This window comes from Typopeltis vanoorti, chromosome 6 (assembly GCF_054136105.1).
Source record: "Typopeltis vanoorti isolate ZY-2024b chromosome 6, IOZ_Tvanoo_1.0, whole genome shotgun sequence".
Lineage (NCBI taxonomy): Eukaryota > Metazoa > Arthropoda > Arachnida > Uropygi > Thelyphonidae > Typopeltis > Typopeltis vanoorti.
The window spans coordinates 63,567,180-63,584,713 of NC_143554.1; the positions used below are offsets into that span (position 1 = coordinate 63,567,180).

The window sequence follows — 17,534 nt, forward strand, 5'->3', positions numbered from 1 at the left end:
CACCTTTGCAATATATTTCCCGAATTTCAGATTTCTATCAGTCATTACCCCCAGAACTCCTGCCTCCCCCCACTTCCAACAGTACAGTTCCTCCAACAAAATATGCAGCCTCCCATCAATATATCCCAAATTTCAAGACTTCACAGTTAACTGCATTAAACTGAAACCACCCATTCATTTGCCCATCTGTCCAGTTTATTCAAATTCAAAAGGGCTATCACATTTATATTATTGCTTAATAACCCTTCCTGGCTTCGCATCATCTGCAAACAACTGAATGTCCCCCTGCAGTCCATTGACAATGCCATTGATATAAATAAAATAAATTGAAAAAAAAATTTATAAATGTTTTTCATCTTCTTACATCTATGTAGAAATGTAGTTTCTGAGTGTATCTATTGACTTATTTACCAGATATGTTAAGTATGATTTCATCTTTTCTAGGACAACCTCTTTAACTTCAAGTAAGATATGGAGTTCTGGTGATTTTTTTTTTCTTTTATTTAATCTTTGCAGTCAACTCCTTGGCATGCGCCTCTAATTGAATCGCTGTTTTTTTTCTTCCAGATTTTGCCATCAGGTCATTAAAGTTTGGTTTTCATTTCGTTTTCAAAAATCTTTTTTAATCCAATAATATTTGTATATTTGAATCTGCAGTTCACCTCTGATAGTTTCTTCACTTTGATTCTTTTTGAAACTTTCTTACATATTTTCTTTTCAGTGTGATTGATTATTCTTTCTTTTCAGTGTGATTGATTATTCTTTCTTTTCAGCGTGATTGATTATGCTTTCTTTTTGGTGTGATTGATTATTCTTACTTCTTCCTGCTCTAAACAAAATAGTTACTATTTTCTATATCAAATTCCTTGTAATATGAGAGTTTTTGTGCATTATCTCCATGTGAATTTGTGTACATTTTTGTTTCTAACATGGTGTTAGTACCAGTTTATGTTCTGAACAGAAATGTACCATTATTATTATTAGTTCTGCCCTTTTCTCCAAATTTTTCAGATCATTTCTCTATGTTTGAAATTCAATTCCTGCTCCACTGTCTGGATCTCCAACTAGCACCACCTTTTTGTCGTAAAGACATTCTCTTTTTGCTAACGATGACGTGTCAGCCATTCTGCTTCCTGCTTACTGGAACAAGTGGGCATGCTCATTGAGGAGGTTGACGTGTGATTGACAGCTCACAGAGAGAGAGAGAGAGAGAGAGAGAGAGAGAGAGAGAGAGAAAGCATTTGATGCCAGTGTAACAAACTAAACAAGAGAAAGAATTGAAGTTCGAGAACACAGACCAAAAAATTTAATTTTAGGTAGTTTTTTTAAAAAACTTGACAGTTTGAATGTATTAATAGGGTATTCCAAAATTGAATCTTAGCAAGGTGAATTCTTTGATTGGAAAACTTCATACATCACCAACAGGTGGATAGTAATAAAAGGCGATATTAAATAGGTGTTCTGTTTATTATTATTATTATCATCATCTTCATCTGAAGACCCCCCAAGGAGTCAGACTCATAGTGGGAGGTCATTTGCCATGCACACAGTTCATCATACCGTGTCTTAAATACATTCAAATTCTCTGCAGATACCACCCTCTCAGGTTATGTATTCCAATCATTCACAGCTCTCCATGCAAAAAAAAAAAACTGCTTTTTATTCCCTTGCTCACACCTTCCTTATACAGCTTCCAAGGATGACCTCTTGTTCTCTCCCCATCTCCCACGGTTTTATGAAAAATGACTTCGACATTAATCCTATAGCAACCCCCTTACCAACTTGAACATCTATTGTCATATCACCTCTCTTTCTTCTATCCACTGTAAATTGAATCTTTCCAACCTTTCCTCATACTCAATATTCCATAGACCAGAAACTACCTTACTCAATTGCTTCTGGACACTTTTGAGTAACCAGGTGACCAAATTTGTGCACAGTAATCCATATATGGCCTTTCTCTGCATTACTGCCAGAATTCTTTGTGTTGTCCTCACAAATTTGGCAATGTATCCTCTAATTTTAGACCCTTATCACCATCACCCCAGTATCTATTTCCTTCACCTCCAACAATATATCCCCACCAAGCGCAAATTCTACATCTCATCTCTGTTTTCCAAACTTTAAAACCTTACATTTCATAACATTGAGTTGGCATCCTCATTCCCATGCCTATTCATTCAGTCTCTATTCAAGTTTTCTTATAAGACCACAATATATGCTCTACTCCTTATAGTTCTTCCCAACTTTGCATCATTTGCAAACAGCTGTATATCCCCATTTAAATCTTCCCCAATATCATTTACATTAAGGTTAAACAGCAATAGTCCTAAAACAGATCCTGAGGCACACTACTAGTGACTTTTCTCTTCTTGGATATTATTGGAGCAATTCTATCAAAAGCCTTTGCAAAATCTAAGTATATACATGTACTACTCTGTATCCATTTCCCTCATTCAATGCAGCTATCACCTTATTGTAACAAGCAAGTTGATCACTAAAACATGACTTCCCTTTAGCAAATTCGTGCCGTCCATCAAAAATAACATGACTGATGCCAACCCAATTCTTGATCCTGATTTTCACTAGCATGTCCAATACTTTAACCTCAACACCTGACACACAGATTGACCTATAATTTGATGCTTGAGCTTTGTCATATCCATTATGAAGTGGTACAGTCTTCCCTTCCTTCCACTCCTTTGGAAATTGTCCCATTGTAAGACTCATGTTAAACAAATATGCCAAGGGATGTTAACTCCCTGACACATTGCTTCACAGTGCATAGTGATATATCATCAAGTCCCACAGCCTTGTTAACATCAAGTTTGCTCAGTTCCCCATATACCTCTTGCTCACTCATAGTCAGTCTCTCCTCCTCATCCACTCTCCATGATATCACATTCACAATCATTCTTTTTTTACTGACTACATATTCTTAGAGCTCCACAGGGGTTATGTTTGGTTTCATTAGCTTATGCTGCTTATACTGCACTTTTGCTACCCTTACCAACTGAATCACCCTCCTTTCTTGTCTCTTTTAACATTCGAAAAAACACTAAATGGAAGGTTCTTCTTCTGTTTCAAGGACACCAATGACATGAATTAATTTTTCAGAACAAGTGATTGAACTAGAGAAATCTGAAACTGTAAAGTGGCTTTAATGAAGAGCTCTACTTTGATATGTTTTTGTTCTCAAAGTAGTGAAAAATTTGTGATTTTTTGCTTGTAATTAAATTGCCTGAGGTAAGAATATTTATACTCAGTGAAACAATGAGGATGAACGGAACAAACATATGCTAAATAAGGAAACACTACCTAGTGCCATGGAAATTAAGAAGTTTTATATTTTAAGAAAAGGCCTGATAAAGAACTGACTCTAATGAACATTTATTGTTTGTAGGAATTTGTTGTGTAAAGCAATGTTCATTCTAGTGGACTGATTGAGTGCATGTTATGCAAACTAATAATAGAATGAGTCAGTGAGAGAACGAATTTATCCAAAAGATAAAAGAGATCTCAAAGTATAGTTTTAATTTAGAAAGCCTTGGATCTAAAGAGTTTCATAGTTTTTAATTTAATTTACCATATATATAGTTATTAGTTTCATTAAATATATAATTTTTTATTTGGTCTTGAGTCAGTCATCGCAGCAATTGGATTAAACTGTTGTAAAATTTCTTAATACTTGGTGTGAAAACAATAAGATGCATCTGAGAAATACATCAAACGTGCACATCAGCATATGTAAAAGCAGGAGTAATTTGAATTGGACACATTGGCATAGTCTCTTTGCAGAGAAAACAATTATTTGTGATGACTCTAAAAAAGGTTTTGTGCTTTCACATTGCCAAGGATGCCCTATGTTGGATGTCATAGGTAGAGAAATATTTTATAAGGATGAGATGATGGCTAAAAAATATGACTGATATGTGTCAGATAACTAGTGTGAATTGAATTTAATAATTTAGTGAAAACTATAGAGAAGCTTTTGGATGATTGTATAAAAAAAGTTGATTAAATTAAAAGCCCATCATTTCATTGCAAAAAGTCAGAGTTTTTAAAAAATAAAATAGATGTAAGTGCGTAGTTTTAAGAATTTTTCAAAAAAAAAAACAAAAACACTTTTTGATTCATGATGAAGTTAATGCATTAATTTGATGCAATCAGATATATGCAGTGTGGTGTATTTAAAAGAAAATGATTGTTTAAAATCTGAAACACTTTATGTTATCAGTGTAAATGTCTGAAACACAGCACAGTATAGTACGTCCACAGATTCGAGACCTTCGACACTTCTGTGCATGTCATGAAAAGGAGAATCCATTCCAATAATAGGGTAATTAAACCATCTTCTGGGATGAGTTGTTTATTATTACAATATTTATTATTATTATTAGTTTTTAAAGTGGTAAATATTTTGCTTGTATAACAATTGTAAAAATGTACGTAGAGTATTAACAAATTAAAAAAAGATATAGCATAAAACAAAAATTTAATGAAATTTATTTTTAAGAAAGTTTTATATAAAATAAAAATAATTATACAGAAAAACAGAATTTTTTTTAATGAACTTAGATATTCTAAACTTACAGTTGAGAGAACTGCGACACTTTAATGTTCTAAACCGATTAATTATTTATGACTTGTTGTGATTCTAACAAAACTATGCAAAAAAAAAAAAAAAAAAGATATTATTGTATTTTTAAAAAACAAATCAAATCCTTTTAACCCCTTAACATACAAAGACATCTGTGACACGTCTTTTGTTTATTGCACCAAAATTGATTTTAAATTTTGGTTTCACATATAAATACAACCGAATATACAGGGTGTTCGGGATAAATTTGACATATTTATAATTAATTATATTTTTCCGTAAGTTACATGTATTAACACACACTTCTCTTCATTTAAAAGTTTGGACCCTTCTTCATTCATATACAAGATGTCAGAAAGGATGGATAGCTGGAACCCACCTGAATCATGGAAGAGAATAACTTGTATCATGATGATTCGTGCCCGCCATCAAAATAAGGATATTACGACTGCTGCCCAATGCTCCCTGAATACAGTAAAAACAATCAGGCATGAACTAGAGACTTGCAATGGTGACTACGAGGATGTAGCAAGAAGAAAGATCCCTAGCAGACGATCTGATTGCGTTCGTACAGCAGAATTCCTCGCAAATCTGCAGGAACAGGTGTTGAAGAACCCTGGCATTGGAATTCGGGCTTTGTTCGTGGAGTTGCTAACTGTAGTCAAGCCCTGGATAACAAGGGTAGCCAATGGTAGGCCGTATGTATGGCAGCAGGATTCGGCCCCCTGCCACACCTCTGGGAAAAAGTCAAAAATGGTTGTCTGAAAATTTCTACGACTTCACCAGTCCAAATGTTTGGCCTCCAAACTCCCCAGACCTTAACCCCATGGATTATTTTGTATGGGGCGCAGTTGAAAAAGACACCAATCGCACTTCCAGTAATACAAAAGCCCAGTTAATGGATAAAATTAAAACAGTTTTTGCGGCCCTTCCCAGGGAGACTGTAGCATCAGCTTGTTCGAGGTTCCGAAGCAGAATTGAAGCTGTGATCGATGCTAATGGTGGTTATTTTGAGTAAATCTTGTTGATAGTATTGTAATTAACTCTGCCTGTAATGTTTTTTTGTCAATTCATTAAATTTAATAGATACAAAGAAGATTTTCTTTTTCCTTACGAAACTGTCAAATTTATCCCGAACACCCTGTAGATGCTAGACAATCTTGTGCCTATTTCCTTTCAGCCGAGAAAAGTTGCCAATGGCGTGTTTCGGCTATTTGGTTTGCGTTTGCACAAATTTGTATTATTTTTCAAATAATGATGAATTTGATCCAGAAAATCACCCTCGCCCAAAAAATTGGCAGAAAAACGACCGCTTTCTGATTTTTAATTGGTACGTTAAGGGGTTAATCTTCATAGTCATCTGAATCGGTATTTGAATCACCATCACTTTCGCTTAAATTGATCACCAAAAGTTCGCATAATTCTTCGATAACTCAGTCTCTGTCCCAATACATATATTCCAATGAGGTGACATGAGAGCAATATTTTCCCCAGTTTTGAACTGTAATACTGTACTGTAAAGTATACTTTACAGTACAGTATTACATATACTGTAAAGTTTACTTAAATCTATTATCTTCTTCCTCTGCACGTTTATTCTTCTTTCAATGTAGGGTCCACATGTTACATTGATGAGACTTTTGTAAGTACAAGCCCCAACAAGCCTGCCGCTGGTGAGGGGGGGGGGGGTATTTTTGACTACAGCCTGTGTGTTCATGGGGGCCGGTTTGCCTGCTTGCGGGATGAAAAACCCCAGATAAACTGGGGGGGGGGACCCTGCTATCCACGCTCAAGAGACCAGCTAACTTGGCTGTGGCTGAGAAAGAGCCTTAAGCTCCTCACATTGTCGACGGGAATCGTACATAAGACACTCCTTCCCCAGGCATATGATTGTGAAGCACATAGCCACTAGGCTAACCACAGGGGCATACATAAATCTATTATAAAAAGTTAAAATTTATCAAAACTTATGCATACAAACTTACAGGCTGTACATGGCCATTTACAGTCGAGAGAAATGTAAATAAACATAAAGATACAATGTTAAATCATAACTGCATAAAATTAACTGTTATTAATTAAATTAACTAATTAGCATAAAATAAAATTTTTATAACAATTCATTCATTAGTGTATAGGTAGGCTACCGCGAAGTAATTGTATCGATTGCACTAGCTACCATAAAGCAATCGTATTGCTGCTGCTTCGTTATCAATGCATGAATTATTATACTGTAAATAAATATGAATAATTTCTTTTTTCACATTATTTTTTCATTTTTGATGTCAAGTGTTAGTAATAACATCTTTAGTGTTTTACCATATAAGACAATATTGCTGTAGGTACTGACAGACATACAATTCATCTTGTAAACAGACTTTATAAACTTATGGTATTGATAAATATGGTTCAGTACTATAAATGTATTTTCACTTCCTTACGATGTTTTATTTAATAACATTTTCTTTTCTCTAGCTACATACATGCCATATAAAATAAGTGTTAATTGACTGTTTATGTTATCAGCAAATGGTCAACAGTAGGCTATTAGTAGTTAAGTTTTTGGGGAGTCAAAAGTCACATGGGGATTTTCGAACAACACATGAGATTGGTGCCCATAACCTTCACGTTGTTCAAGGGTCAACTGTATATCAATAAATTTCTGATATGAGTGGTTTAAATACTCCTGTCTTGGGTAATGTTCTTTTAATTCCATGTTCCAAAATCATAATTCAGTAGCCACTTCTTGAGTTGTGCCCACTTGGTCTGTCCAATTTGAGACTTTTTCTATCTAGATTCTTAACAAGTAAGTTCTTATATTCAGTCAATTGCTCATCTTCCAACCTTGTAGGCCAGATTTCTGTATTTATATCCCCTAGAAATAGAGTACCCAAGGCTTCACTGTACTCCAAGCTTTATTTTAAGCTTTCTCGGCTGATGTACATTCTTGCATTGTCCCATGTTTTGGGAAAAGTAGAAATTCCAACATTTTGGGTATTACATGTTTGTGGCAGCATGTATCATAAACTCTTTAAAATGTTTTGCTGCTTCACTGATAAAGAGAGGGCACTGACTCTTGCTGAATCAAATTTTTCTAAGGAAGACTATCCATCTAATCTAATCTGATCTGTTGTAATATTCATAAAGGTATACACCCATGTAAAAGAGTGGAGATGACTGAAAAATAATCACTTCATTACATGTTAATTTTTGCTTCCTTCTTAAGCAGTGGGTAAATGGATAAAAATGATTTAAGTCAAATGACAGTGAATGTTCAGATAACATGTTGAAGAGTGTTATTACAAATGTTTAAGAAGAGATTATTGTTACAAAGCAGTCTTGAAACAACCTTTTCTCTGTCAGTATGTGCACTATCCCACAATGTCATGACTAATTAGATCTGTCATAAAGATAATGTTCTGAGATGGTGACTGCAAGATAACTTCATCAAATTCATACTGGGAAATAACTATATCTTGGGGGGGGGATTACAGCCTAACAGGTCTATCTGTGTGGATTGCAGATGAAAGAGCCTCTGATATGTTACTTTTTCCCTGTCAGGACTGATCCAGATATATTGAATGGTGCTATGGACTATTTGTTCATGAGCAAACAGTGCTCATCAAATCAGACTTTCAACTCATTTATTGTTTTTACACTTGCCACATTCTTAGGATTGGGTCAGGAACACAACCTGAATTAGAAATACAGCTGAAGCTGCTAAGACTATGAGGTATATTTAAAATTATTTCTGCTAATTAATTGTGTTCTCCAGTTGTATAAGACCTTTTTCTGTTTTTCAAGAGGGATAAAACCATCCACTTCCATATGAGGCTAGCTAACTCATCGTCATTTGAAATGAAGCTTTATAATAATTTATAAAGTCTTTCTGATGGAAAAATGATGCAACATCCTTACAACTCTAGACTGCATTGTCACCCACACTCTCAGGTAATGCACTCCACTTGCATACCACAATCTAAGCTGAAATTATTGGTTCTCACTTCGGTGGATTGGTCTCCCATCATTCTTATATTTCAGAGGTGATGTTTTTTCTATGCCCATCTCCCTAGTAAAAGTCTGCATTAATCTGGTGCTTGGCAGATAACATTCCCTCTCTTTGTCCTTATATTTAATGTACCAGAGACATGGCATTAGTCACTCTTTCTTGAATCCTTTTTAGAATCTCTTCATCTCCTCAAATATCAGGTGACAAAATCCACATTCAGTAGCATATATGCAGATTGATCAAGGTCTTATACCGTAGAGCTATCAGCTCTTTATTTCTGTATACAGATGTCCTCCTCACTGCTGCCTTAATCCATTGTGTTGTCCTCACACTGTATCCCCTAAATTTCAGATCCTTCCAGATTTCAAAAAGTGGGGTTTGTTCTTGACAGCTCTTCCCATATTTGCATCAGCCGTAAACAGCTACATATCTGAAACCTCTTCTAATGTGAACATATAAATTAAATTATAATGGTCTTGAAACAGGCTGTAACAACAGCATCATGAATTCATTGTGCACAATGAATTCATAATGCTGTTGTTACAGTATCATGAATGCAACACTGGTGTGGCAAATATTTTATTGGCACACATTAGGTTCTCTAATACTGATGAAGTGACATCCAAATGCTACAGCTTATTTGAATTATGCTTATACAAGATGCATTTCTGAGCACCCACAGTTTATCTGTTTCATAATGATTAGATCTAGCAAAATGATGTGCTATATTATTTTCAGAGATCATTCAAGAATGATCCCAAGAGCATAAGAGTGATTTTACCATATTTTGTTGTCTTTTTTGGTCACCAAATTTCAACATTTGAATATCTATGGGATGAGGTGAACAGAATTCTGTTATAGTCCAGCATTGAGACAACTTCAGGATGAGATCAAATCTGCATTGGCCAGTAAAACCTTGTGCAAACCATGGTGTAACTAATTGAGACTCTTCTGAGGTATACATAATTTGTATACCTCCATATTATGGTCACTAAAGGGCCGCTATTTGCTAATAGTTTCTCCCCCCCCTTTGCTTACTTGCATGCATGTCTGTCTAATGAATTGGTGAACTGGTTACTTAGTATATAAATCAGCATTATTTAATAATTTATATACCAAGATTAGTAATAATAGGATATATCTTTTACTCTGTACATTTATGTGCAATCACTGCTGCATTGATTTTATGTTGATTTCCTTTCCCTTAGCCTCATGAAATTAATACTGAAGTTCTTAGTCGTGAATATCTTGAATCTTTAGAATATTTCTACAAGCAGCATTATCTCAAGGATATTAGGTAAGAAATTCTTATTATTAAGAATTTATTATTGAATTTATGACTGATGATGAAAATATTTAGAGTGACTGAATAAACTTACCTGTTACCTTCATTTGCATTTCAATTAAATGCATGAAACATTCACTCTGAAGTTATTATTATGCATGCTTTTTCAGGGATTTGAGGACTTGTTGGGAGAGGGTGATCTCTGTAGGTGTCAGACAATTCCTAAATACTTACTGTATTGCTGAAGATTCATTATGGTAAAATGTAGATAGTTGTTAAATCTTGAATGAAGATATTTCAATAAGAACTATCTCATTTGGGATTTAACAAGTTTAAAACACAAAGGGAATATGCTTGTATCTAGGTAAAAATTTGAATAACTTAAAAATCTGTAAAGTGACGTATTTTGACAAATTTTGATAAGTATGTATATATGAAATTACTACCTAACTTTGTATATTAGCAATGGAAGAAAGTTTTTGTAAATTATGTGTGGCCAAGTAGTAATACAAGTTCAAAGTTCGTGAGCCAGACACTGGGATTAGTGAAATAGCCTAAAGCAGTCACGTACGAACGGAGCATGCAGAGCGCATTGGGTTCTCGGAAGACATTACGGGAGAAGGCAAGACCTGCGCGCAGAAGAATTCAGTACCGTGTGGAAATACGTGACGCAAAAAGGGTACCGTTAGGGATAGATATATAAGAGCTGGGATCACCCAGCAAAGTTCTCTTGCTCTCTTGTTCTTGCTCTTGGGTTTGACATAGGCGCCCGTCATTCGAGGGCTGCCATCTGAGTCATTCACGATGACGAGCGGATGAAAGGTTCAATGTAGCAGTGTACAGACGGAGAAATAGCGGCCAGTAGCGAGCTAAATGAATGCAGTTTCATCAGCATGCCGAGAAAGCCTGCATAAGCTGATCGATGTGCAGTACCATGTGGACCAACCTAGGTTGAACTATAATGTACAAACCTTTAGTTAATTTTGTATGGAAAGAAGAATTGTTGTGTTAGAGAACAAGGACACTCATTAATAGAACTCTAGTTAATTTATAGGCAGAACTGTAATATGTATTCAAATAGATGAATACTTCAGATCTGGTATTGGGTTTCAGTGTATGTTGTGAATGTTAATTAAGTTTGATGTGTTATAGCATGACCATAAGCACAGATAATTACATTAATGCCTGAAGGAAATTGTAGATAAATGAATTGAAAGGGCAAACCACTAAAGTTTGATAGTAATGTTTCTTGATAAGGTCATACTGTATAGATTACAGTTTATTATATGTTAATTTCTCTAGTCTCGAAATACATTAGCTTAATTAAGTGTAAATATTTTGCTTAAATGTATAATATGAATTTTCTTAATAAACCCTTGTGCTTTTACATAATTAGTTGCCTGATTTAATGAAATCAATGCACCACTCATAAAAATTCAGACCTAAGCTGAAGTTAATTGTTTAGTTAAGACTACGACTGCAAACAAGGTTAAATACAGAAGGTATTGATATTTGGAAACTAGGTATATATGTAGAACGATTGATCAAGTGCCTGTCTTAGAGTTCACTCCTTGGCTGAGAAGTTTTCCAATCTAAGGGTTCTGGGTAGCACAGCAGAACAAATAAATTTTCCCGGGACCTTAAGAGGAGGTAACTCCAGATTTTTGCAACTAAGGAATTGGCTCTACTCAGAGACAATCCCTTTGTTAATTTAATTTGTGCACATGACAATCTAAGCGGCAGAAGTCCAAATAGATCTCTATATAACAGAATTTATATAAAGGTAAGAAAATAAGAAATAAGAGATCATAACAAATGGCGCAGCCTACTAAGTAGATAGAAAAAAGAAAATAACAGAGTGTTGCTGTGTTAGGAGTAATAATTTTAATTTTTTGATATTTCAATCTTCATATTATGGTCATTAATTAGGGGTACACACACACACACACACACACACACACACACACACACACACACACACACAGAAATAAGTTACATTATAATTTGAACAGTATGCCAAAGTAGTACTGTTCAACCATTACCCTACCAGTTTGATTTCTGATTTAAAAAAAAAAATTTACATTCCTAATAAATATTTAAAATAAGGACTGAGGTTTTTTTTACTGTGAGATTATGTCTAGAATAGTTAGTAACTACAGCAGTCTTAGAGTAAGAGATTGCTGGAGACCAATCTCTATTATTACAACCTGTTAAAACTAAAGTTACCTGGATATCAAATGTGTGCCATGTCATCCACATTCTTGCGATTTTTAAGGCATCATTATGGTTGATTTTTGATTAGAATTTTCCCTACTTCTTTAAATTTGATCTTATATCAGGTTTTGGAGTGATATAAGAAATGAGGTGCTTTTGCAGTCAATCCTGTGTAGCATTCAGAGCATGATCATAAAAGCCAGAATTTCATTAGTTATTAAATTTGATATGTTGTTTGTGTTTTGTTTTTCCAAACAGGAGTTCTTCATCTTGTTTCACCTATACATGGCAAGGTATTGAACCCAATTATGCATTGAATTCAGTATAAATATATAAATAAATAAATGTCTGCGCAGCTAGCCTAGTGGTTATGCACTTCACAACCATATGCCTGGGGAAGGAGTGTCCTGGGTTCGATTCCTGTCGCCGATGTGAGGAGCTTAAGGATCTTCCTCAGCCATAGCCAAGTTAGCCGGTCTTGGACGTGGACAGCAGGGTCTTTTCCCCAGTTTATCTGAGGTTTTTCATCCTGCAAGCAGGCAAACTGGCCCCACGAACACACGGATCTACAGCCATAAATACTTAACCACCACCCCCCCAAGAGGGGGGGGCTCAACTCGCCTCAATAGGGATGGGGGAGAAAAGGGAGGGAACTTCATATGAATAAATAAATTCAGCCATGGAAGAAAGGAGATCCCTTGGAAGAGAGAGTTGAATAAGTTCTTTAATTTTATGGAAAGTTTAAAGATAGCATTAAGATTGCATTTTTGTAGTAATCTGTTTGTTTTTTCTACTAACATTTAGGCATGACTAGGGTTTTAATGGAGTGTATTATTTTTTTTTTTTTTTAGCTGAAGCCCAATGAAAAATTTTCTTACATATTTTTGATAAAGCCATTATTTAAGTCAGTGGTTCCCAATGGAACTCTAGTGTTCCACTGATAAAATTTGGGGTTCTGCAATAAAATTAGTTTTTGAGCTCTAATTAATAGTTTAAAATAGGTATGAAAAAGATTAAAAGAAAGTTTTAAAAATTTCAATAAAATCCATTGAATCAAGTGGTAGATGAATGAATCGAATGCTTGCATTCGATTCTCCTACTGCTAGTTGAGTCACATACCCTGACGAAATCATCTGTAGTGAGGTGGGGTGCAGCATACAAGAGGTGTATCAGTCATAGATCGGTGGTGTTTTGCACTGCAATAATTTTGTGATGTCTTGTCTACTTTTCCTATAAAAATAAAGTGGGCATCATATTAACTTATAATATTACGATTGTGTATACCTCAAATAAAAATGTCATGGGTCGTCTCCTGGTAAAGTGGATACTGACAAAAATACAGATCAAGGCACTAACATTATTTGTGTAGCAGAAAGATCGAGGAAAAGGGAAGTGCTGTTTGTCAATATGAAACATCACTAAGTCATAGATTTTCACTGTACACTGCGACAAAAACAAAATACAGAGGTTGGATGTCACTCCTGAATTAGAATTCAGCTGTCCACAATTAAACTAAATTTTGAAAGGATATTGAGAGAAAAGAAGTTTAGTCCTTCAAATGAATTAATAATATTTGCTTTTCCATTATTATTTTTTCAAATTATTTTTGAATTGTTTTACTTATAATCAGTAAAAATTTTCAGGGTTCCAAAATTTTTTATAAAGGTAAAAAGGGTTCCACGATTAAAATAAGTGGGGAACCGATGGTTTAAGTTATATTGCTGGTGGTCTGAAAAGTTCTCGGCATAACAATGAAAAAATTAATTTGTTATTTCAAAATAATTTTTACTTTTCAACATAATCACCCTTAAGACTAATACATTTATTCCAGCAATGCTCCAGTGCCATTATCCCATCCCTGTAGTGGTTCTCAGTAAGATCTGCAAAATACCCCTCTACAGCTGCAATTACCTCTTGAATCGAAGAAAAACGCTCATCATCAGGAAGAGTTTTAGGATGAGGTAGAAGTCAGAGGGAGTCAAATCTGGGGAATAGGGTGGATGTTCCAACAATTCATAGTGCAGATCCCTTTAATTTTCTCATTGCCAAAACACTTTTGTGGACAGATGAATGTCCTGATTTTTCTTCTTCAGGTCTTTTCTCATGAATTTTTTCATCTAGTCTAGTTGAAAGATTGGAATAATATTTCCCAGTTATTCCCTTTAGCATCCCAAAACACTGATGCCATGACCTTTCCTGCTGATGGAACCGACTTTTCTGTCTTTTTTGGCGCTGAAACCGGCTTCTGTCCACTGTTTTGACTGCTGTTTGGATTCTGGTGTGTAATGGTAAATCCAAGTTTCATCCATAGTAATAAATCAGTGCACAAAATCAGTTTTATTCTTGTTAAAACACTCCAAGCACTGTTCAGAGATTTTCATGCGAGTGCGTTTTTTGATCTACTGTGTGCAAGCCGGCACCCATCTTGCACAAAGCTTTTTCATTTGCAATTCTTCATGCGAAATATATCCTACACATTCTTTTGAAATGCCTATAGTCTCAGCAATTTCACACACTTTGACTTGTCGATCATCCAATACCATATCATGCACTTGATCAAAGATTTCTGGTGGTGTTACACTTTTTGGATGTCTTTCACGTGGATCATCTTCAAGGATGGTACAGCCATATTTAAACTTGGCAGTCCATTTCTTAATTGTCAAAAATGAAGGAGAAGACTGCCCATAAACTTTTATGAACTTCGAATAAATTTCTTTTGGCATTAAACCTTCTCTTACAAAGAATTTTATAACCACACGATACTCAGTTTTATCCATTTCAAGGGATACAGACAACATTTTTGCTTCAGACAGCTGTATAAAACAAACTACTTGATAGAATAACTTGCAATTTCACATGGATGCTTATAACAGATGTACCAACTTAGGAAAAAAAAAAATCTTGCCAATAGTGTTGCCATCTATGGTCAAGCCCGAGAACTTTTCAGACCACTCTCGTAAGAGCTTGCTCTTAAACATGAATTACAAATATTTATTGCTCTGTTTTTTGAGGATGTTAATGATGCTTAGTTTTTTTTTGGGGGGGGGATGATAAGAGTTGTGTATATTTGTCCAGTATGTGTAGGCTTACAATAGTCCGTGAAGGATAGACTCATGAGGGAAGATGTGACAAGTGTATCCAGAAATCATTCTGTTCTCAATTTCAGTGGTAAATTATATGTGATTGTATTGTTTATTCAGGTGGCTGAAGTTTGGCAGCAGTGGGATCAATTAATGAAGCTATCATCAGTGTATCTGAACCTAACTTTTAGTTTTAAAGTAAAGAATTGTAAAGTATGTTACTCAGATCTGTATAAAAGTTGGTAGCAGGATGGGATAGTGGTGAGCCCACAGGTGTATCTTATTTTGTAGGTAAAAAGCATTTTGTCTCACAAAGGAACCAGAATGTAGCACATGGGCAAAGAGAGCTGTTGATAGCAGATAGAAGTTTGTCCTGTAAAAGAACTCTGTCATTGATTGGGAAATAGTAACCTAGTATAGAACCCTATGGCACAGAAGGTACTGCCTTTCTTATCTTAGACTCAACACCTACATATATTACTTTCTGACACCTGTCAGCCACTCTACAATTCATGTCACAAATTTATTTTGCAAACCCATCCCTTTGAGTTTGTATAACAGGCTCCATTGTTGCATCCTTTCATATGCCTTGGCATAATACAAAAGTATCATAGTATATCCGTTCCCTTTATCCTACTCTGCAGTCACTCATAAAATGTGAGTAAAACAGGACCTCCCTTTCACAAAGCCATGTTCTTTCTATAGAGAAACAACATACCCTCTACTCTCCTTTGGATATGATTCCTAGCTCTACTCCTTGTGTGATGGAATTACTTGTGCTGGCATTGGTGTAGATGATGATGATTGTAGTTGGTTGATTGAGTGGTGGAGACAGAGCTGTAGAGTAGGTGCCCTCCCTTGATTAGTCTTTGGACTCCCTGGAGGTGTTACGTAATAATAATAGTAATATGCTCATGTTCAGACTCAAATTGAATATCCAAGTCAGAGGTATTGCTGATTCTGTTGGATTTGGATGGGATATCATCTAGTTATATCCTATTTAGATCCATTTTCATACAAACATAACGATAGGTTTAGGTGTTAATAGTTATTCATAATAGTGCTTGATGACAAAATCGGAAGAAAAAAATGATTTATTAAATAACTAATATTTATCTTGATTTCAAGCAACCAATTTCAAAGCATATTTTACAAAGGTGGTAAGACATATCGCACTCAATTAGATCATTGCAGATGCAATTCAGATTCCAATTATTGTCTTATCGAGACTTCTAGAATAAACTAAAAATAAGGATATTGTAATTGGCCACTTTCAAACCATATATCAGCTAGCAACCTTTATTTGTTCTCTGAAGGATTAGCCTAATTAAATAAGCTAATCCTTCAGAGAACAAATAAAGGTTGCTAGCTGATATATGGTTTGAAAGTGGCATAAAGATTATATTTATTAAGAACTTTAGCCATCTTTTCTGATGTACCCCAGATATAAGAGGTGGGAATAGTTTTTTGTGATTTTTTGTGGGAGGATAGGGACGTGCAGTATGTCTGCTTAATAGGAATTATATCTATTGCTTAAAAAAAGTCTTACAAAGATTAAAAAGTTCTGTGGCAACGATTGCATCATTAGAACTAATAGCCCTGTCTTTATGTATGTTTTGAGGATGCTGTACTGTTGGGATGGATAGTGATGTGACGATGGTTATGTAAGTACCTTCCAGCATAAGTCATAATGAACCATTTGGTAGTTGTGTAATTAGTGTCTCTAGGAAGGGACAACAGTCTTTTTTTCCCCTTTTTCTATAGCGAAATGTATTTTTGGATGTCAGCTTTTTAAATGCACCAAATATAGCTATATGGCTTCATTTCAGCAATGTAAAATTACATATGCAAAGTGGATATTAGATAAACATAGCATTATTTCAAAGCTGAATGTTTGTAGAAGCTATGAAAGTTTCTTAAGTTGACCTGAGAACTTACAAGAATACAATCTTCAGCATCCCCGAGTTGCCTTAGTTACTTTAGTCAAGTATGCAGTGCAAGCTAAGGCAACTCGGGATGCCAAGGATTGTATTCTCATAAGTTCGTAAGTTGACGAAACTTTCATAGTTTCTACAAACATTCGGCTTTGAATAATGTTGGATCTAATATTCACTTTGCTTATGTAATTTTACATTGCTGGGATCAGCCAAATTGTCTATTTGGCTGATCCCAGTTGTAGTCCAACACCAGGCTGGTTGCAAAGGTGAAGAAAGCCTGCTTACACTTTGCAGCCTTTCCAAAATCAGGAATATCAGCAATTGTGTGCCATTCTAATTGTTTCTCAGTTATTATTATTTTCGTGACACCTCCAAGGAATCCAAAGACTCATCGCAGGAGGACACCTAT

General features: G+C 35.1%; 1 protein-coding gene across 1 annotated transcript in view; it reads left to right on the forward strand.

Annotated features, from left to right (window-relative positions):
• Positions 1–17,534, forward strand: part of ND-42 (NADH dehydrogenase (ubiquinone) subunit ND-42) — a 137,539-nt gene that overhangs the window by 52,098 nt on the left and 67,907 nt on the right. Inside the window, exon 4 of the mRNA XM_090394848.1 lies at positions 9,818–9,906. Coding sequence (XP_090250974.1) covers positions 9,818–9,906 — 89 coding nt within the window. The remainder of the gene's footprint in view (positions 1–9,817; positions 9,907–17,534) is intronic.